This window comes from Bufo bufo, chromosome 2, assembly GCF_905171765.1.
Source record: "Bufo bufo chromosome 2, aBufBuf1.1, whole genome shotgun sequence".
Classification (NCBI taxonomy): Eukaryota; Metazoa; Chordata; class Amphibia; order Anura; family Bufonidae; genus Bufo; species Bufo bufo.
In genome coordinates this window covers 448902840-448925912 of record NC_053390.1, presented here as the reverse complement: position 1 = coordinate 448925912, position 23073 = coordinate 448902840, and the positions used below count along the sequence as shown (strand labels likewise).

The window sequence follows — 23073 nt, the reverse complement described above, 5'->3', positions numbered from 1 at the left end:
TCTACTTTTGGATGTGTAACAAGGACCTTTTTCCAGGGAAAGAAATAGTTGATGGGGGGGGGGGGGGAAGGGAAACAGTATTTCTCCTCTGAAGAAATGGACTTCAGAGCACCGCCTGACGTCACTACTACGTCAGGATCACACGGTAGGTACAGTCTCTTCACTTTCACCAAGATGTGACTTTACGCACTCCCTGGGAGTAAGTAAGGTCAGCTTGGCACAGTTTTACACAGACATTCCCTGTCCGCACGGGGAGTGAGGGAGGGTGGCCCATGGCTCAACACACGCTCATAACCCTTATAGGCTGAGAGAGCGTTTTCACTGACCCAGTGAAACTGAGCCCTGCAAACCCAGTAAACTGCCACCCGGTCCACAGCGGACCAGAAGCCAGTCCAGGTAGCATGTAATGTTAAATTGAGACACGGACATGTGGATTGAGATAAAAGAACAACCCAAGATTAAATTGTTTATTTAATCGCCACTAGACAACAACACTATATACACAAAGGATCAGAGAGGCAAATACAGGTGGTAGTAATCAGAATTAGCAGAGAACACAACAGTCAGTTTCTGGATAGATGTGTAAGCCTTGGTGCTGCATTCACATGGAAGGCAGTGGTGCTAGCGGGGTTTCCTGGTCTCTTCCAACACAATACCAGTCATGACCTCCCTTCAGACGAAAGACACTGGCTCCTGCCTTGCACGGGCAATTAAACCCTTGGTCAGTCACACCCCCTGGGAGAATCCGACTCGCCCTCCCTTTGGGTATGGTAGCTAAAAATCCAAAAACCAAATATGGATCATAACTCCCCACCAGAAGGTCATAGGGATGCAGTGCCAATGGATCTGGATGGGTCCCTGATAAATTTGGAGACCGGCGTTGCTACTCAGCTTCTACTAGGAGTTCTCCATATCTCGCCTTCCTTGGGTCCTGCAAGCAAGGGAGACCCAGGGGAACATTCGGCTCGTTCCCAGGGTCTTGAAGATGTAACCGGTATATGGCTAAGATGTGCGGTAATTTCATAAATCGTTATGAACTCACGGTTCCAAACTGCCTGGGGGGGTTTCTTTGATGCAATTGACCAGCTCAGGCCCCCAGCAGGGGGTCATCCTCTCAGAGAAGCCTGATTCCAGTCTGGCTACTGGAGGTATGAAATGTTGTCACTTTGAGGCTGGGCCACCTGTGGAGCCTATTTCCTATGCAAGATGCCCATCACCCTTGACAGAAAATTGGCAGGCATCAAATTATGTTTCCCCATATTCCTCACAATTTCTTTTTGCATCACCTGATACAAAAATATTTGAAATACCTAAAATTAATATTTAAGTTGCTAAAGTGGTAAAAAGACCTCACTCCCATTTGAGGAATCACCCCAACTTTGGGCCCCAATGGAATGGAAGGCTGATTAAAAAAAATCTGATTAATTTAATTTGATTACATCTTAAGAAGTAGCCTTGTGTGTGTTAACCCCTTCTTGATGGAGTGATTTTCCATTTTTCTTTTTTAATTTTTTACTCCCTGCCTTCCCAGAGCCATAACTTTTTTCCATGTCCATAAATGCATGAGGGCTTGTTTTTTACAGGACAAATTGTACTTTCTAATGGCACCATTTAATATTGCATGCAATGTATTGAGAAGCTGGAAAAAAAATCTAAATGGGGTGGAATTGGAAACCCCCCGCCCACAATTCTGCCAGTTATGGGTTTAGTTTTTATGGCGTTCTCTATGCGGTAAAACTGACATGTTACCTTCATTCTCAGCTTCAGGCAATTACATCAATACCACATTGTTATAATTTTTCTTGTGTTTTAATCCTTTCAGGACATAGCTGATATTTTTTTCATTTTTGTTTTTCCTTCCCTGCCTTTCAAGAGAATTTTTTTTTTTTCATTTTCTGTTCACATAGGCTTGTTTTTGCAGGAGGAGTTGTATTTTTAATTGCACTGATTATTTTACCATAGCTTGTTTGACATCTTATTCTGTGAGGGAGGACAAAAGGAGCCCCCTCCCTCTAACCCCTCAGATGCTGCGATCACTATTGACCGTAGCATCCAAGCGGTTAAATGACTGGGATCATCATCAATCCCAGTTATTGTGGAGAGGGCGCAGCTTGTGAGCGCGCTCCATACTGTTTACACTGCACCACAAGGTAACTATACATTGTGGTATGTGTAAAGGTTAATACTTAAACAAAAAAACTTTGGAAACATTTATTTTTTCTTTGCATTCCATATTCTGTAAATCTATGTCTATGGAGCTGTGTCAGGGCTCATATTTTAAAGGGCAATATGTAGTTTTTCTTGATACCATTTTGGAGTGTGTGATTTTTTTTATTTATCACTTTTTATTTAATTTTTTTTGGGGGAGGGGAAGCAACAAAAAACAAATCAGCCATTTAGATTTTTTTCTCTACTATAGCGTACTAGAGAAATAAGTTTACATTTTAATAGTTCGGGCATTTTGGGATGCTATTTTCTTCTAATGGTGAAGATGGTGGTTTTAATTTTTAAAAACTTTTTTTTTTTTTTTTTACACCGTTTTTTATGTCCCACTAGTGGACTTGAACATATGATAATCTGATCTTTTCTCCCATGGACTGCAATGAATTAACATAGCAGTGTATGGGAGACTCACTGTGTTCCTATGGAGCACTGCCGGTGGAACTTCACTGCTGCAGGCTTTGGATCCTTCAGAGGACCCAAGGCTGGCATAGCAACCAAATGTCTCCCTCGATCTCTGCACGTGAATTGTCAGGGCCTAAAATGTGCAACTCTCCCTGGGAAAGACCTCTCAGATGCCATGGTGACAGGCATCTGAGGGTTTAAAAATCTGTGACCAGCGGCTGTATGGAAGGAGTGAACGTCTAATATTGCAACATCTGTGGCTAGATGCATCCTTCTTTAGATTAATGACCTAGAAATCCATCTTAAGCCTCATGCACACGATCTACAAATCGCGGATCTGCAAAAGATAGATGGCCTTTTGCATGGCAGTAATTTAGTTTTTTTTTTTTTACTCCCGTCGAAACGTCCTATCATTGTCTGCAAAATGGACAAGATTAGGACATGTTCTCTCTTTTTTTGCAGGGCCACGGAACGAACATATGGATGCGGACAGCACACAGTGTGCTATCCGCATCTTTTGCGGATCGAACATAGTCATTTGCATGAGGCCTTAAAAGACTTTCAAAGAGGAGATAATTGATTCTATTTCCCTTCTAAAGAGGATATAATTGATTGTACTCTCCTTCTGAGGTTGGCCAAAGATGCTGGTCTGATAATAACATTCAAAAGTAAACAATGTTCCATTGCCTTTAGTGGAGAATATGTGTTTGGTTCTGTGCTAGATAAGATACTTCAGCAAGTGACTGACAAAAAGAAAGGATTTCCTTAAGTAACATAATTCATTAAAGGCTATGTGCACCTTCTGAGGCAATTTTTAAATGATTGCATGTTACTCATTTTTGGCTAAAAATATTTTTTTCAATTGGCCTTTATTAAAAATATTGAGCTGTTCTGTCACAAAGGGTTAACTGTTTTTCTAGCTATGTTACTGGTTTTTCTTTGTGCCTGTCATCTAATAAACCTTATCTCTAAACTACTGAGAGGTCCTAAACACTTATTTAAGGCCTCTTTCACACTTGCGTTGTCCGGATCCGGCGTGTACTCCACTTGCCGGAATTACACGCCGGATCCGGAAAAACGCAAGTGTACTGAAAGCATTTGAAGACGGAACCGTCTTCCAAATGCGTTCAGTGTTACTATGGCACCCAGGACGCTATTAAAGTCCTGGTTGCCATAGTAGGAGCGGGGAGCGGGGGAGCGGTATACTTACAGTCCGTGCGGCTCCCGGGGCGCTCCAGAATGACGTCAGAGCGCCCCATGCGCATGGATGACGTGATCCATGTGATCACATGATCCATGCGCTTGGGGCGCCCTGACGTCACTCTGGAGCGCCCGGGGAGCCGCACGGACGGTAAGTACACTGCTCCCCCGCTCCCCGCTACACTTTACCATGGCTGCCAGGACTTTAGCGTCCCGGCAGCCATGGTAACCACTCTGAAAAAGCTAAATGTCGGCTCCGGCAATGCGCCGAAACGACGTTTAGCTTAAGGCCGGATCCGGATCAATGCCTTTCAATGGGCATTAATTCCGGATCCGGCCTTGCGGCAAGTGTTCCGGATTTTTGGCCGGAGCAAAAAGCGCAGCATGCTGCGGTATTTTCTCCGGCCAAAAAACGTTCCGTACCGGAACTGAAGACATCCTGATGCATCCTGAACGGATTTCTCTCCATTCAGAATGCATTAGGATAATCCTGATCAGGATTCTTCCGGCATAGAGCCCCGACGACGGAACTCTATGCCGGAAGACAAGAACGCAAGTGTGAAAGAGCCCTTAGCCACATTCTTATCAGCAAGATAAGAACTGAGCTATAATGAGTGTTTATAAGAGCAAAGATAAGGAGTCTATCTGCTCCCCAGATGACAGAAAATCCGAAGGGCGCTACTACCGGTGAAACTCGAAAAATTTGAATATCGTGCAAAAGTCCATTTATGTAATTAATGCAAATTAAAAAGAATTGCATTAATGCAGCTTAAAATTAGAATCTTTTGAAAAGGTTCAATATTCTAGAATCAAAGTGTCACACTGTAGTCAGCTAATTACTCCATACCCCCTGATCAAAGGGTACCTCAAAATTGTGACTTTGGGGTTTCCTAAGCTAAGCCATAATCATCCAAATGGTAACAAATAAAGGCTTGAAATATCTCGCTTTGCATGTAATGAGTCTATCTCATATATTAGCTTCACCTTTTAAGTTACATTACTGAAATAAATGAACTTTGCACAATATTCGAATTTTTCGAGTTTCACCTGTAGATCATGTCAGCTCTGTACAGAAAAAGGATTCCATATTTTTAATAAAGACCAATTTGATAAAATTATTTTTAGCTCAAAATAAGTACAATGTAATAAAAAAAATATTGCTCCTAAAGGTGTATATAGCCTTTAAGAAACAACCCTTTTGTCCTTCAAGTTCACAGAACAGATCTCTATATGGGCAAGTCCAGCTGTTGGTATTATTCTAAAGGAGGGAAGGCTAGGGGATTTCTTCTCAACCTCAATAAACCCAATAACAAACAATGATTTCAGGGTAGCCAAATGGATCATACTTAATAATTATATACCTGAAGTATCTGAACAACTGGATTGTTTACAGGAAATTCAAAATTCAGTCTTTAAAAGCAACTACTCCTACAATTATGGAAAATGCAGAATTATAGAGGTAGTGGCCTTCCTGAGGAGACAAAGACAAAGCATAGTTCCATACCTGGATGATTTTGTACTGATAAAGACAAAAACTGCAAGTAAATAGAGGTCTACCAATCTAGGCTGGGTAATAATGGGTGTTAAACCAGAAGAAACATCGTCTGCAATCGGCAAAGGAAATTCCTAGTGATACTTTTGGATTCGGAAAAAAGTTTTTTCCTGAAGTCAAGAAGAACAATCTAAGAGGGAATATCTGGAAATTCTATGGTCAAAAATCCTGCTCCAGGAAAGCAATGAGTGTCCTGGGCCTTCAACCAGCCTGCATAGCATCAGTCTCCCATACACATTAGTGTATTGTCGGTCGAACCTAAATGTCTTTTAATGGCTTGATTGGCTATCCAAACGAACCTTTACAAGAAATCCCTGTAAAACACTTCTTTCATAAGATGACATTTCTTATTGCAATTACAACAGCTAAACGTCTGGGAGAGATTCAGGCCCCATCTATAAAGGAGCCCTATGCGTACCTGCACACATTGCCGAAAAAACACAGCATAATACAGAACAACCAAAGTGAATGAGCTTAGACATCATATGTACACTTTGCTTTTTTTTCCCATGCAGAAATTGAGCTGCTGTGCGAATTTTGAATTCTGCAACATTTTATTTTGTGTGTGGATTTCACCCTTTTGAAGCAAGGCTGAGAACTGTGGAAATTCCAGGGCTGTGGCGTCGGTAGATAAATGTTCTGACTCCAACTCCTCAGTTTTATGTACTTCCGACTCCTCTGTATTAATATGCGTATTATACATTCCTTGAGGGAAAGAAACGCAACCTACCACAGGACTACTGGCTGGGAAGCCAACAGTCTACTGTATTGCACAGTTTAAGCAAAAGACAAACACAATGAAAACAAAGGAGGATCCAGGAAGGGGCATTTATTCTAAAACATGATTTCCCTAGGAGAATCCCATAGTCATGTTTAAAGTTTAAGCTAACAATCGGAGTTTACAAGTTTTTATAGCCTTAGGCTACTTTCACACCTGCGTTCAGGTGTCCGCTCGTGAGCTCCGTTTGAAGGGGCTCACGAGCGGTCCTGAACGCAGCCGTCCAGCCCTGATGCATTCTCTATGGAGGCGGATCCACTGAGAATGCATCCGCCTGCCAGCGCTCAGCCTCCGCTCCGCTCAGTGAGCGGACACCTGAACGCAGCTTGCAGCGTTCGGGTGTCCGCCTGGCCGTGCAGAGGCGAGCGGATCCGTCCAGACTTACAATGTAAGTCAATGGGGACGGATCCGTTTGAAGATGACACTATATGGCTCAATCTTCAAGCGGATCCGTCCCCCATTGCCTTTCAATGTAAAGTCTGGACGGATCCGCTCAGGCTACTTTCAGACTTATAACTTAGAAAATTTTCTAATGCAGACGGATCCGTTCTGAACGGATGCAAACGTCTGCATTATAGGAGCGGATCCGTCTGATGAAACATCAGACGGATCCGCTCCGAACGCTAGTGTGAAAGTAGCCTTAGCTAAATGACAGCAGTTTTTCCAATGGTTTACAGCTTCAGTCTTGAACTATTGGCCCTCCATTCCCTTCACTTATACAAGTGTCTCACTCTCTAGTCCTGCAAAAAACATATTTATTTAATCCCTTATCAGTGAGAGGCTAGGTTACACATGGACGCTGCGTTCCCTGTAAAAGCAGAACACAACACAATGGAAAGTATAAGTATTGTAGCTCCTAATTGTGCGTTGCGTGCCATATAGTGAAGCACATGAAAAGTCTGCTTCTTCACGATCACTTAACGTGTTCGTTTTGTGGTTACGTGAGGCACTGCATGCATTGGTCTTTATTCTTACAGTAGAGAAGTCATTAATTATAACATTTAAACTTGCTTTTTTTTTTTTATTCCAATCTAAATTTAGTAGGAGTCGGAGTCGGTGCATTGTTTGCCGACTCAGACTCCAGGTACCCAAAATTTCCCCCGACTCCGACTCCTCGACTCCGACTCCACAGCCCTGGGAAATTCTACATCAAATCTGCACCAAAAACCACAAGTGACACATGCAGTTTTTGGTAAGGATTTGGTAATGATCATCGGGCAATCCAAATCTTTTGACATGTTAAAAAATAATCGTTTGCAGGTGGCAGATTGTGGTGTCAAATAGTAATCTGCCGCCAGCAAACCACCATACAGCATGGGGACCAGTGATGGCATTGCGATCGCTCCTCTGCTAGCGAACAGGCGATTGCCAGGAGGGAAAGCTTCTTTCCGCTAATAGTCTGCCACATCGGGCTTAAGACTCTTACTCTATTCAGAATCTTTGGTGTCCAAGAAATCTGAAATCCCATTCTAACCGAACAATGGCCTCACTAGAACAGATATATAGAGCAGCACCTGGGTCACGTTTCATGCCTTCATAAAACATAGATAAGGATTTATGTGCTGGAATAAAAACTTGGTCACCTTAGAGAGAAAACCCTTCGCTGGTACTATCGCTGAGGTAGCCTTGTGATATGCTCCTCCCATTTGGTACAGTAGGACTATGTACAGCATATTGATGTATACTCATAAGATTAGTTCTGTCTTCAGACAGGCATTCGTTCTTGATCAATACGTTTCTGCACAACGTGTTTGCCTTTGTTTTGTCCATTGTTTTTTGCAGCTACAGGAGTTATCAATTGCAGTATTCTCATCTGTCTTCAGGTGGTGCCGATGGCACATCAATATAATTTCCCTCCCTTTTGAATTATGTTCCTCTATGTTTGAAGTATACCATTAAAACTACATTTTTCGTGACTCAAACCAGTGTAACTATTAAGTAAATATTAGTGGGAGAAAATAGTAACCTCTGTGTTCCTGCCCCTGCAGAGATCAAGGGTCAACCTCCAGGATTCATGCAAACAGACTTACCAGTAAGCCAACTCTTATGCCTCAGTTACACATCAGTGTTCGGTTAGTGATTTCTATCAGTGATTTTGATCCAAAACCAGGTGCGGCTCTAAACACAGAACAGGTGCAGATCTTTCCCTTATACCTCATCTATGTGGCCTCCACTCCTGGTTTTGGCCAACAAATCACTGATAAAATCACTGACCATACACTGACGTGTGAATAAGGCCTTACCTGGCTTACTTTAGACCATTTTGTTAATGAAAACTGGCTCAAGACAATAACAAATTTGGCACAAAAAATACAAATATATAACACCAATAGAAAAACTGGCACTTTAATCTTGTCCACATATATTTATTGTCAATATAGTAGGGAGCTGGGGCCTCTAGTGTACCTCAGTTTCCATACACTGATTCCGTTTGAATCAGTAAGGTGGTATATGTATGGATCTAGGGGAGAGCATTGCCATACATACAGCATATGGTGATCCTGTAAAGCAGCAAACACAGGTAGAGCGGTTCTGCACGCTACCATGTGCATGGGGCCTTACTTCCATCAGAGCAAGATGCTAAATCTCTCAATCCAGATACCACTTACTATATAGTCAGACTTATACAAAAACACCCAAACACAGGACGTCTAAAACAAACCAATTTTATTCAGCATACACTTTACATACTTCACATGTACACATTGGCAGAACCTACAGTGCAAATATTGCTGTGGATGTCTTGCAGAGTCTAGTGCCCTGTGCCACTCCCAAGACAGGGTAATCACATTCTGGATGAGAGCTGGTACTTCTCCCATAGTGGGTAGCGTAGGAAGGAAGGCTGCTGTGACCGCAGGTTTTCTACTGTATGGAAAAATCCTTGCTGTACTTAAGCCTTTATAATGGTGGGTGTAATCATCTTAGGGAAGGAGTAATATCTGCACTCTTTAGGAGGGATAAGATCCATCACTGTGGTGCTGATATTTTCCTGTTTGAATCCAGCCTCCAAGAGCTGAGGTACCTGAGTCTCCTGTAAAGGTAAAGTATGAAATGAATGACGAGGTATGACTTCTGCTGCTGAAATGTTGACGTCGTAAATTTAGACCAAACAGGCTTAGGGTGCATTCATATGAACATGTGTAGTTTGAGATCCACAAAATATGCAGATGATGCCAGTGTTGCATCCGTTTTTTGGTGGACCCATTGTAACAATGTCTATTCTTGTCTGCAAAACGTACAAGAACAGGACATCTTATTTGTGGGACATATGTCTGCTGACAGCACACGGTGCGATGTCCCCATTTTTTGCGTCCCCATTTATATAAATGAGCCTGCATTCAATCCACAAAAACGGGGATCAGATGTGGACCAAAACTATGGTCATGTGAATGTGGCATAAAGGTAACACCAATTTTATCGCAGAGTTTGGTGCACTGCTAGACACTTGCCTACCTTTATACCACCTATTGGTCGACTTACTTTGCAACAGAATTTGTGCAAATTGTTGCATCTTAGGCCAAATCATATTAGCAAGTGTGGTCCATGGAGGCACCCCAGTACTGCCAATTATGTGGGGTATTGGGAGTTATTGGTAGACATCTCACCTGAAACATTTTCTCTATATCACTGTATTTTGTCTTCAAGTATTCTCCCCAAGACGTCAGGTTACAGTATGTAAGGACTCCACCAGGCTTGAGCAGACGGTAAGCATGAGCCTGTAAAAACAGATACACGTAAAAGGTAATGAAAACCATAACAGCTACATAACATACATAACTGGGGGGCGTGGGGGTGTTGGAGACAAAGACCCCTTTGCACTGGGGCCCAGGATCTTCAAGGTTTGCCTCTAGATGGAAGAGTGTTTGTACTTGCTTTCCTGCCTCTATTGTACCATAGGGAACGGTTTGGAAATATGAAGCAATGCTTTGGCTAAACAGGATCAAATGTTGTCATGTGAAATCGTATCCTATCTTACATGATCATCAGTCTCTGGCGTCTCACACATCTAGAACAGATTTAGGGCTCATGGACAGAAACGCATGCCAGCTGTGCCCGTATACCGGCCTGCAAACAGCAGGCACCGGCTGTGTGTGCACTGTATCACGGATGCGGACCCATTCACTTGAAAGGGTCCACAATCCAGAAGATAAGGAGGCACGGAGTGGAAGGCCATGGAAGCACCACAGTACTTTTGTGGCATTTTGGTCCGTGCCTCCACACCACCAAAAAAAAAAAAAAAAAACAAAGAAAAAAAAAAACTAACTCCTCTGTGGTCTCATAGCGCTCAACATGGCTGTGGATTTCACCATCTCCACTGCAAAGGATAAAATCCGAAAATCCGAAAATCCACTTTTTTTAAAGTTTTTTAAATATTGCAGCATGTGGCTGAGATTTCTTAAAATCTCATTCATTTTGCTGGTACTGTTTATTTCAGTCACATGTGGACATAGCCTTATGGTACAGATTTGCAGCCTTTCTGCAGCAACATTCTGTGCAGAAAATCTGCAGCATTTACAGAAGCAGTGAAGCGGCGAGATTTAAGAAAAATAAAAAATCTCATCCACACATAGCGGACATCTTTCAAAAACAACTTTCACATAACCTAACCTGTGGCGTGAATTTTAAATCAGCTGCCTGTCAATTTCTGTTGTGGATATCTGACACAGATTTCAGGCTTTGAAATGCGGAGGGTGAAATCTGTGGCAAATCTGCAGTATTTCCACCCAAAAATTCTACTGTGTGCAGATTTCCAATACGTTAGAGTGTTACGTCTAGTGCAGGGCGCCCCCAGAGCCTGCTGTTCATACACATTAGATAGCTGTCAACCAATTTCCACCTCTTCTGACAAGCTCTGCAAGTCACCTCCAGCGGCAGTTTACCCTCCATAGAATAAAAGGGTTGAGATTTTGAAATTGAACAGCCCGATCCTTCTCTCCCCCTGCCATTTGTTTGGGGGAGGGGGGAAGAGAGTTGAAGGGCTCGACCACAATTTTGAGGTTCAGCTGGAATACAGCTGATGTGTATGGCCAGCTTTACTAGGAGTGTGCTAAATCACTATAATGGAGAAAAGCAGACAGTATTGAGCAGACGTATCTAGAAGGGAAAAAAGCATCCTAGTGCTCACTTACAAGTTCTGTTCATGAAGAACACTGTTTCTTCAGCAAGCACGTGGATTTCTGCAAACCCATGAAGATGAACAGAACAGTGGTTGAAATTTTTGTTATAAACTGCTGCATGTGAATATACCCGAAATGTATAAATGAAACATGCAGATACCCTCGCCCACCCGTAGGCAACGTAATAGGACTGACAGCTAGCAGGCAGGGTAGAAACTGATGTTCAATAGGGGTTCTGTGACTGCCTGCATGTCAGTAAGGGTGCATTCACATGTCCGCATCCATTCCACAAATTCCGGAACGGGTGCGGACCCATTCATTCTCTATGGGGCAGGAATGGATGTGAGCAGCACGCAGTGTGCTGTCCGCATCCGCATTTCTGGAGTGTGCCCTCGATCTTCCGGTCCGCAGCTCCGGAAAAAAAAAATAGTCCGCAATTGCGGACAAGAATAGGCAGTTCTATGGGGGTGCTGGGCGGATGTATTGCGGATCCGCAATGCACTACGAACGTGTGAATGGACCCTAAGGCTAAGAATTAGGCCTCTTCCCCACGAACGTATTCGTTCCGTGGCCGTATTGCGGGCCGCATACAACGGTCCCGCAATACACAGCTCACCAGCCGTGTGCATTCTGTATCCCGGATGTGGACCAATTCACTTGAATGGGTCAGCAAATCCGGAGATGTGGTGCGGAATGGAAGCAAGGAATGGAACCCCACGGAAGCACTACGGAGTGCTTCCGTGGTGTTCCGTTCTGTGCTTCCATTCCGCAAAAAGATAGAACAAGTTCTATATTTTTGCCGAACGGACAGATCGCGGACCCCAGCACACGGCCGTGTGAAAGAGGCCTTACGGTCCTGCGAGCTTCTATTGACTAATAAGTGTCACATGAAAAGATAGTCCAGGGTTTTTAAAGCCTTGCTTAAAGGCAGTAGGTACGTTTGTGATCAGGAGTATAAGAACTACAGTGCACCGAGAAGTGTTAAAAACCTCACAGCAGTTATGACAGGCTCTCTTCAATAGCCAAAAATAAAATAAAATACCCTACAAACCCCTGCATGTGACCACTGCAGACAATAAGCCTGCATGTATGGCATGAGACCACAGAGGCCAGTGACTGGCTGCAGCAGTCACACGCATGTCCTGCTGTAGCTTGCTTATTTAGCTGTTCTGAAAACTATGAAGTTACCTTGATAAAGTTGAATTGATGTGTATGCCATGTCTCCTCAGACAGAGGATAGGTGTCATACAAAATACCTAAATGGAAGAAAGGACAAATTAATATTAAAAAGTATAAGGCAAGTGGGGGGAGGAGGTGATGAAAGTAAAGAGGGAGCTCGTGCTTACCATCAAACTGTCCATCCGGTAAAGTGGGCACCACATCTTCCCACAGCCCTTTCAGTGGCACAATCTGTAAAATATTAGCCATTTTAATAACCATCTTAAAGTGTATTAGACCTCAATTATTTCCGCAGTCCATGTGGTAAGGACGTCACCTGCTCTGTGCACTCTCACCTCCTGCTTTATCTATGCATCGACTGCCGATCCGTAAATGCTGACCATGCAGTTCCCTGCGAATGACTTTGATCACAGTCCCCTTAGACCCCTGCTTTTGTACTTTGTACAATTTGTTTTACTTTCAAATACACAAACTATCTTCCCTATCTAGTTCTGCTCTCATGAACCCAATATATCCCCACTCATGTGCACATTTACCCCCATCTTACAATCCTGCCAGTACTCATGTGGCTGCTATATGCATTCTAAAGTGATAATCTGTTTTTCTGCATTAGCCATTGATATTCTCTTCTAGCTTTCAGAAAAGCAAGTATCCTGCTGGTTGGACTACTGGTTGCATGCACTTAAATGGTCACCAACATTCCCCCCCCCAAAAAATTTACTTTGCATAAATTAATAGTGCAGATAAAAATAAGAAACTTTATAATATAATATATCTCAGAGAAAAGGGTCTTTCTCCACCCTCATAATCCCCTGGCAGGGTATGGACATGATCACCTGTGCCATGGCAACCAATTAAGAAAACAAGCCATGAACTGAAAGAAAGACGAGCAGGAGCCAGCATGCAGGAAAGTAAGACTCTTTCAGCAGGTGAGGCAGGCTATGGGTAAAAAATACATTTATTACAGGAAAACTCCTTTAAAAGGGGTTGTCTGATTTCAGTAAAAAAAAAAAAAAAAAAGACAACCCTTGGGATCTGCCTGTAACAAAGAACTGCTGCTCTGATACTCCTGGCCAGGATCTGTTGACCCAGCTGGAGCACTGACAGCACATCAAAAACCCCTCACTACTGCAGCCAATTACTGGCCTCAGCAGTGCACCCGATGAGGCCAGTTATTGGCTGCAGCAGTCACATGGTGTAGACATGACATCACCGCTGCAGCCGGTAAATAAGCCCAGTTAGGAGAACTGGAGCAGTAGTGGGGGATTGCCTCTTAAAACCGGACAGCTCCTTTAAAGGCGTTATCCAACCCCTATAATGACCTCTCCAATGCCAGGGCCCTTGTATACATTATACTTACCTGCTCCCCGGCACACGCGTCACTCCGGATCCCTGCACGGCCGCCGCATTTCCTGCGATGCTAGGGAGGCTCGTCCCCGTCGCGGCCTGCTACATATGGTGACCGTGAGATGCAGCGCCTTACATGCAGGCATCCAGAGCAACACGGGTACCGGGGAGCAGGTAAGTATAATACACACGAGGGGCCGGGCTTTGGGGGGTTATTATATGGGTTGGATAACCCCATTCAGGGTTATCCCAACTGAACAGCCTTTTCTTTCAAGCTACTTACCCAGCTGTTGTGCTATTACTGTTAGGGCTCATGCACACGACAGTATTTTGCGTTCAGTATACTGGCCGTTTTTGTAGTTCAGTATGCGGAACATATACTGAACCATTCATTTCAATGGTTCAGCAAAAAATACTGAAGTGTCTCCGTGTGCATTCCGTTTCAGTATTTCAGTATTTCCGTCCTGTGAAAAGATAGAACATGTCCTATTCTTGTCCGCAAATCACGGTGCTTGGCTCCATTCAAGTCAATGGGTCCGCAAAAAAAACGGAACACATACGGAAATGCATCCGTATGTCTTCCGTTTCTGTTCCGTTTTTTGCTGAACCATCTATTGAAAATGTTATGCCCAGCCCAATTTCATCTATGTAATTACTGTATACTGTATATGCCATACGGAAAAAACGGAACGGAAAAACGGAACAGAAACGGAAACACAACGGAAACAAAAAACGGAACAACGGATCCGTGAAAAACGGACCGCAAAACACTGAAAAAGCCATACGGTCGTGTGCATGAGGCCTTATGGAAACCTTCAGTAATAGGCCGATTTTCTGGGAGAAGCTGCTCATATAAAATGGATAGACAACCATATCAGCGTCGCACCATGCCTATCCACTCTGTGAGGACAACCCCCACACTCCAAGACATCTATATGACCCATCAAGGATTAATAGCCCAAAAAACTATATACTTTTTGCTAATGGTCCATCTACATATTTTTTTCAAAAATTGGAACAAATCACAGCAGAGACATGTACAAAAATATCCCTTGTCCTATGCTGGGATAACAAAAGCTGCCAAAGTGAACGCTTAACGGTAACCTGTCATGAAGATATAGGCCCCTGAACCACCATCAACCTGTTATCTAGGATGGGCTCTACTGAACTGCAAGTAAGGAGTCATTTTGGTTGAGTTCCTCTCCCAAACAGTTGGCCGTTCTTTTCTGAGTAGGTAAGCTAAAAGCACCAAGTAAGGCTGCGTTCACACGGGCGAGATTTCCGCACGGGTGCAATGCGGTAGGTGAACGTATTGCACCCGCACTGAATCCCGACCCATTCATTTCTATGGGGCTGTTCAGATGAGCGGTAATTTTCACGCATCTCTTGTGCGTTGCGTGAAAATCGCAGCATGCTCTATATTCTGCATTTTTCATGCAACGCAGGCCCCATAGAAGTGAATGTGGTTGCGTGAAAATCGCAAGCATCCGCAAGCAAATGCGGATGCGGTGCGATTTTCACGCACGGTTGCTTGGAGACGATCGGGATGGAGACCCGATCATTATTATTTTCCCTTATAACATGGTTATAAGGGAAAATAGCATTCTGAATACAGAATGCATAGTAAACTAGCGCTGGAGGGGTTAAAAAAATAATTTAACTCACCTTAGTCCACTTGATCGCGGCCCGCATCTCCTTCTGTCTCCTTTGCTGAACAGGACCTGTGGTGAGCATTAATTACAGATAAAGGACCTTTGGTGACATCACTCCGGTCATCACATGATCCATCACCATGGTAAAAGATCATGTGATGGATCATGTGATGACCGGAGTGACGTCACCACAGGTCCTTTATCTGTAATTAATGCTCACCACAGGTCCTGTTCAGCAAAGGAGACAGAAGGAGATGCCGGGCCGCGATCAAGTGAACTAAGGTGAGTTAAATTATTATTATTATTTTTTTAACCCCTCCAGCGCTAGTTTACTATGCATTCTGTATTCAGAATGCTATTTTCCCTTATAACTATGTTATAAGGGGAAATACAATCTACAGAACACCGATCCCAAGCCTGAACTTCTGTGAAGAAGTTCGGGTTTGGGTACCAAACATGCGCGATTTTTCTCACGCAAGTGCAAAACGCATTACAATGCTTTGCACTCGCGCGGAAAAATCGCGGGTGTTCCCGCAACGCACCCGCACATTTTCCTGCAACGCCCGTGTGAACCCAGCCTAAGGGTACATAGGAACACCAAACCCTCACCTACCACCTTGAATGAATGCATCAAAATCTCAAACCAAATGGTGGCGTAATGAAAGCTTAAAACAGTTTTAATGGACCATTAAAAGTTAGTTTAAATGTAACTACAGACATCTAAAAAAATATAATGTACACACTAGACCAGTGCAGATAAAACAATGCAAAAGCAATGTGCACAATATAAAACTGCAAGCTGAAGAACAGTCTTAGGCCTCTTTCACACCGGTTTTTTTCCCCCCCGTTTATGGGCCGTTTTTTGCGTTCCGTATATAGTCCATATACGGAACCATTCATTTCAATGGTTCCGCGAAAAAAACGGAATGTACTCCATATGCATTCCGTTTTCCGTATTTCCGTTGAAAGATAGAACATGTCTTATAATTGCCCGCAAATCACATTCCGTGGCTCCATTGAAGTCAATGGGTCCGCAAAAAAAAAACGGAACACATACGGAATGTACTCCATATGTCTTCTGTATCTGTTCCGTTTTTACGGAACCATCTACTGAAAATTTTATAGCCATCCCAATTTTTTCTATGTAATTACTGTATATGCCATACAGAAACAAAAAACAGAACGGATCCGTGAAAAACGGACCGAAAAACACTGATAAAGCCATACGGTCGTGTGAAAGAGGCCTTAGGGTACTTTCACACTAGCGTTTTTCTTTTCCGGCATAGAGTTCCGTCCTAGGGGCTCTATACCGGAAAAGAACTGATCAGTTCAGGATGCGTCATGATGTCTTCAGTTTAGTCTTTTTGACTGATCAGGCAAAAGATAAAACCGCAGCATGCAATGGTTTTATCTCCAGCCAAAAAAACTGACTTGCCCGCATTTTTTTTCCATAGGAATGTAAAAAGTACAATAAAGGAATTCAAGAGGGGCCTGGACGTATTTCTGGAGTGTAATAATATTACAGGCTATAGCTACTAGAGAGGGGTCGTTGATCCAGGGAGTTATTCTGATTGCCTGATTGGAGTCGGGAAGGAATTTTTTATTCCCCTAAAGTGGGGAAAATTGGCTTCTACCTCACAGGGTTTTTTTGCCTTCCTCTGGATCAACTTGCAGGATAACAGGCCGAACTGGATGGACAAATGTCTTTTTTCGGCCTTGTGTACTATGTTACTATGTTACTTATTAGTGCCGGATCTGTCCGTGCATGCGCAGATCGGTAAAAATGTGAAAAATTGAAACGGATCCATTTGTCCGTATGAAAAAGATCGTTCTTGCAATGCATTTGTAAGACACTTCAGGATCCTGATCAGTCTTAAAATGCAATCAGTTGGCATATGTTTTGCAACGGAACTGCCTGTCGGATTCCTCTCCCGCAAGTGTGAAAGTAACCTTAGGCTACTTTCACACTTGCGTTCGGGGTTCCGCTTGTGAGCTCCGTTTGAAGGCTCTCACAAGCGGCCCCGAACGGATCCGTCCAGCCCCAATGCATTCTGAGTGGATGCGGATCCGCTCAGAATGCATCAGTCTGGCTCCGCTTGGCCTCCGTTCCGCTCAGCAGGCGGACACCCGAACGCAGCTTGCAGCGTTTGGGTGTCCGCCTGGCCGTGCGGAGCCAAACGGATCCGTCCAGACTTACAATGTAAGTCAATGGGGACGGATCCGTTTGAAGTTGACACAATATGGCTCAATCTTCAAACGGATCCGTCCCGCATTGACTTTCAATGCAAAGTCTGGACGGATCCGTCTGACTAACTTTCACACTTAAATTTTTTTTGTGAAATATAATGCAGACGGATCCGTTCTGAACGGATCCCATCGTTTGCATTATAGGAGCGGATCCGTCTGTGCAGACATCAGACGGACCCGCTCCGAATGCAAGTGTGAAAGTAGCCTTACCCGTTTTAATAAGTCAACGAGTATTCCAGTGTTCAAAATTCCCATGTTCTGTGGCATGTAGTGGGTCCCATGTATGATGTTCACCTCCACAATGCCCTATCAAGGCTATGTCTCCCTAAATGACTTCCTAATATAGAGCCATTGTCCTGATAAGGGTGGCCCTGTCCAGAACCTATCTTTGTTACCAATGAACATGTCGTCACTTGGCCTAGGAGAAGCTGTGAGAAGGCCGTGGCGTTCACAGAAGCGCTGGTGCCTTCTCAAACAGCTGATTGGCGGGGGTCGGACACCTCCTGATCAGATACTGATGACCTATCCAGAGGATAGGTCACCAGTATAACATTCCCAGAAAACCCCTTCAACTGTTCACTGTGTCCATGCGGGCTGGATGTTTTTAATTCAAAGACCCACCTGGTTTCCTTTGGGGACATTCCCTTTGGGGACATTCTTTGTGATTGCCGCTTACTAGTGGCAGCCCCTTGGCTTGGGTACCACTAGCTGCTGTCATCCATCCAGTGTTATAGATCCTGCCATTAAAGGGTTTTCCCCTATGAAAGTGGCTGTTACATGTGCACTTGGCAGCTGAAGCATCTGTGTTGGTCCCGGGTTCATATTTGCCCACATTGCTGAGAAAAATGAGGTTTTAATATATGCAAATGATCGTCTACTAGAAATGAGGGCATTGCCATTACCACCAGAGGCTCTGCTCTCTCTGCAACTGCTCAGCCCTCTGCACTTTGATTGACAGGGCCAGGTGTGATGACATTTACACTGCCTTGTCCTGTCAAAGTGCAGAAGGCACACAAGTTGCAGAGAGAGCAGAGCCTCTAGGAGTAAACAGCAACCCTTGTTGCTCCTAATGGCTCATTTCCCATATATAAAAAACTATTTTTCTCAGCAATGCGGCACATATGAACATGGGACCAACACAGATGTATTCAGCTAGTTTCATAGGTACAAATCTGAGGACAGATTCCCTATAACGTATACATTATGGGATGTAGGACTACCTTTAGTAGCAAAATTAGATTCCGCTTACTTTACACATTATAAAAAGGGCTGGATTAGACCAAATCTTTACACGTACCTTATGAGGTTGTTTTTTGGCCCATTCCTGTAATCGCTGGAATACTCCATCGTTGCATTCCACAATCCAGTGCTCTTCTATATTATACTCTTCCAGTTTAGTAGCTGCTATGGCCATGCCAAAGCCAAGCTCCAGCACACGTCCCCCCTTCAAGAAAAGAAGCAAACAATGAAACCACGTCTACCAAATGACTCACCATCCCCAAAAATAGGTTAATACAGCTTCCTGCACATGGAGACACTAAAGGGTCACTGAGTTTTGGTAAAACTTTTGATGTCTCTCTATGAAAGTTTCGATAGGTGAGGGTCTGTGAGCTGAGACCCCCACCAATCCCATATTGTGCCGAAGAGGAAAATGGAGACAGGCCCATACACTTCTACTGAATTTGTCTCCTGCAGCGAGGGGAGAGCGCAAAATGTGCTCCCCGGTGGTGATATGCCACTTTCCCTCAAATGCTGGGTTTTGGCAGGAAGAATACCGCTTCATGCAGCTGTTTTGGTCTGGCTGACCAGCTGGAATTTATGCAGGATCACTTCATAATGGAGATGTGAAACGCAACCCTAGGCCACCTGCACATGACCGCAGGTGTCCCCGTTGGCGTATTGCAGACCGCAATTGCATATCGGCAATACACAGGCACCGTTCCGTGTGCATTCTGAATCCCAGATGCGGACCCATTCACTTCAATGTGGAATGGTGCGGGAACCCTACGGAGAGCTTCAGTGGGGGTTTCGTCCACGTACTTCCGTTCCGCAAAAAGATAGAACATGTCCTATCTTTTTGCGGAACGGCCGGATCGCGGACTCATTAAAGTCGAATGCTGCCCCACGGTCGGTGTTCGTGCATATGCATGGGACAGCCGCAAGCTTTAATTCAGATGAACAGTTGGGAAAAATTCTGCAAAAAACTGCTGCGTGTAAATAAACTTTACAAAATTGTGCATCAGAGCCCAGGAACTTAAAGTTCTGCTCAGAACAATGTAGTATATAGGCTGTATAGTCCTTAGCTCTCTTTCAGACGGGCGTTGCAGGCAAAGGTGCGGGTGCGTTGCAGGAACATGCGCGATTTTTTCCGTGCGAGTGCAAAAACATTGTAATGCGTTTTGCACACGCTGTCGAGAAAAATCGTGCATGTTTTGTATGGTACCCAAACCCCGAACTTATTCACAGAAGTTGGGCTTTTGGGATCGGTGTTCTGTAGATTGTATTATTTCCCCTTATAACATGGTTATAAGGGAAAATAATAGCATTCTGAATACAGAATGCATAGTACAATAGGGCTGGAGGGGTTAAAAAAAATAAAAATAATTAAACTCACCTTAATCCACTTGATCGCGCCAGCTCGGCAGCTCATCTGTCTTCATCTTAGCTGTGTGCAGGAAAAGGACTGTGGTTGATGTCACTCCGGTCATCACATCTTTTATCATGGTGATGGATCTTGTGATGGACCATGGTGATGACCGGAGTGACGTCCCCAAGGTCCTGTTCCTGCACACAGCTAAGATGAAGACAGAAGGAGATGCCGGGCTGCGCGATCAAGTGGATTGGTAAGTTTGAGTTTAAATTATATATTTTATTTATTTAACCCCTCCAGCGCTATTTTACTATGCATTCTGTATTCAGAATGCTATTATTTTCCCTTATAACCATGTTATAAGGGAGGAAATAATAATGATCGGGTCTCCATCCGATGGTATCTAAGCAACTGTGCGTGAAAAATCGCACCGCATCCGCACTTGCTTGCGATTTTCACGCAACCCCATTCACTTCTATGGGGCCCCCTGCGTTACGTGAAAAATGCAGAATATAGAGCATGCTGCGATTTTCACGCAACGCACAGTGATGCGTGAAAATCAACAGCTCATGTGAACAGCCCCATAGAAATGAATGGGTCGGGATTCAGTGCGGGTGCAATGCGTTCAACTCACGCATCGCATCCACGCGGAAAACTCGCCCAGTGTGAAAGGGGACTTAGGGGGTCATGTACTAACTTTCTTCAACAGTGTTGGCTTAGAAAAGTCACTAATTTGGTCACAAATACTGTTCTGCAACAAATGTGGGACTTTTTAGACATCAAAGACATCCTCACCACTTTTCAAAAAGAGGAGATCCAAAGTGTGCACTACTGGCAGACATTACACCAGCTCCTGGCTGGGGTGGCTTTTGGTAGATTTCTGTGTGCACATCTTAATAAATAGGTCAGATCTTCCACCAGCAGGGGGTCTTCAGTAAATGACCCCCCCCCACCCCCCTCCTTGACCCGTGGGGTGCTATAAAAAGCGTCCTGACCCCCTCCCCCTCTCTGCAGTCCAGCTGTCCCCAAGTGTGACTATTCTGAGACACACGTTACACCTCCTGTGCTGCCCATGGGAGTAACCATTTTCTTCAAAAATGTGACCCTTTGGCAGCTGGCACATTAGGGTATGTGGGTCCTTCATGTAGAAATCACACCAGTATAATTGAACCCAAAAGTGAATGTAACAAGTCCAAGCCATGGATTTTAAAGATCACAGCTAAAGCCCCTTTTCAGAGCCCCCACCTGTAGAACCTACTGCTGTCCTGCCATGTCACTTCAATGGGAATGGAGGTGCCAGCAGCTCTGCAGACAGGTTCGGGCACATCACGTGTGTCATACAGCCATTCAACCAGCTGGGCATACCTTTGCTTGCTGCCACTCCAGCTAAACTGTGCATGTAGGGGGTCTCCCAACCTCTCCTGACCCGGTTTTGCCCAAGATTTCCAAGTGGGTGTCCGTCTCATCGTAGCCTGCATTGGCGTGGTGCCAGGAGGACGTGCAGCCTCTCTCCTTCTGTGAAGATTTTCTCTGAAGACATCACGGCACGCTCGGGTCACTCACTGGAGCGGAGCAGAGACGGGACACTGGCGCGGACCGGGAATATAAGGCTCTCTGCAGGGGGCGGGGCAGAACGGGGGCGTGGTCACTACACAGATTAGGTGTCCGGACGGTGGTGGCCGAGGTGCCGCTGTCATACAGAATATTGGTTGTTTCTATTGTGCCCAAAAAAAAAACTTTTACCAAACCAGGGTTCGGTAAAAGGTTTTTAACGGTATAGATATTCATTTCTGAAAGTTGTTGCCCGAAGTTCCGCCAGACTTCGCCAAGTAATAACTTCGGTCATATGAGCCAATACATTCTAAATACTGTATGGAGCGCTCGCTCCCTACAGTATTCTAACGAGGTTTTATGGAATCATCCGAAGTCGATTCGCTCATCCCTAGTGCCCTAATAAAGTGTGAGAAATGACTTTATCATTCCCAGCTGTCATGGTTCCACATGTTACCATGGTCAACCTCACCTGCAAACCAGTACAAGGCTTCCTTCACCCCACACAGCCTTTAGGGCTAGGGCGACAAAAGGGGTACAAACTGCATTGTGACGCGTGACGTTTATTGTAATGACAGTCAAACGTTGTCGCGCTGCGACGGTCACACAAAAATCCACATTCAGTCCTTTCATAGGCGGCATAGACTAACATTACAATAAGTGTCTCCCCGTGTAGCCCTAGTCTTAGGGCATGTTCACATGGACGCTGCTGGAAGCCATGTATTTGTACGCGGTTTAGCTCCTTTCAGTGGGGCGAATTCGCAAGAGGGGCCCGAAGTCAGGTTTGCAGGACTTCGGGCCCCCTCTTGCGGTTTAGCCCCACTGAAGGAGCTAAAACCGCGTACATAATACATGGCTTCCAGCAGCGTCCACCTGGAAATCGCGTCAGGAAAGGACACGTCTTAAACCACCTGCCCAGAGTTGCCAACCGTCCAGAAATTTCTGGACAATCCGTAAAAATAGGTGACTTTTTTTCCTGTGTGCGTGCAAAAAAAAAATAGATGTGTCAGTGATGATTTTTTTTGGGCTGGTAGTACTTGACTAGATTAGTAAGGGCTCTTTACACACTTGCGTTCTTTTCTTCGGCATAGAGTTTCCATGTCGGGGCTCTATGCCGGAAGAATCTGATCAGGATTATCCCATGCATTCTGAATGGACGAGTAATCCGTTCAGGATGCATCAGGATGTCTTCAGTTCCGGAACGAACGTCTTGTTGGCGGAGAAAATACCGCAGC

At 44.4% G+C, this 23073-nt stretch overlaps 1 protein-coding gene across 1 annotated transcript; it reads right to left on the bottom strand.

Moving 5' to 3' along the window:
* Positions 1-8805: 8805 nt before the first annotated feature.
* GAMT (guanidinoacetate N-methyltransferase) lies at positions 8806-21827 on the bottom strand. Its single transcript, XM_040417544.1, is given in 8 exon segments — positions 8806-9186; positions 9761-9871; positions 12461-12528; positions 12619-12682; positions 18995-19144; positions 21657-21713; positions 21716-21793; positions 21795-21827. Coding segments are annotated over 8 exon segments (702 nt in total). The 3' UTR covers positions 8806-9045.
* Between the last annotated feature and the right edge of the window lie 1246 nt (positions 21828-23073).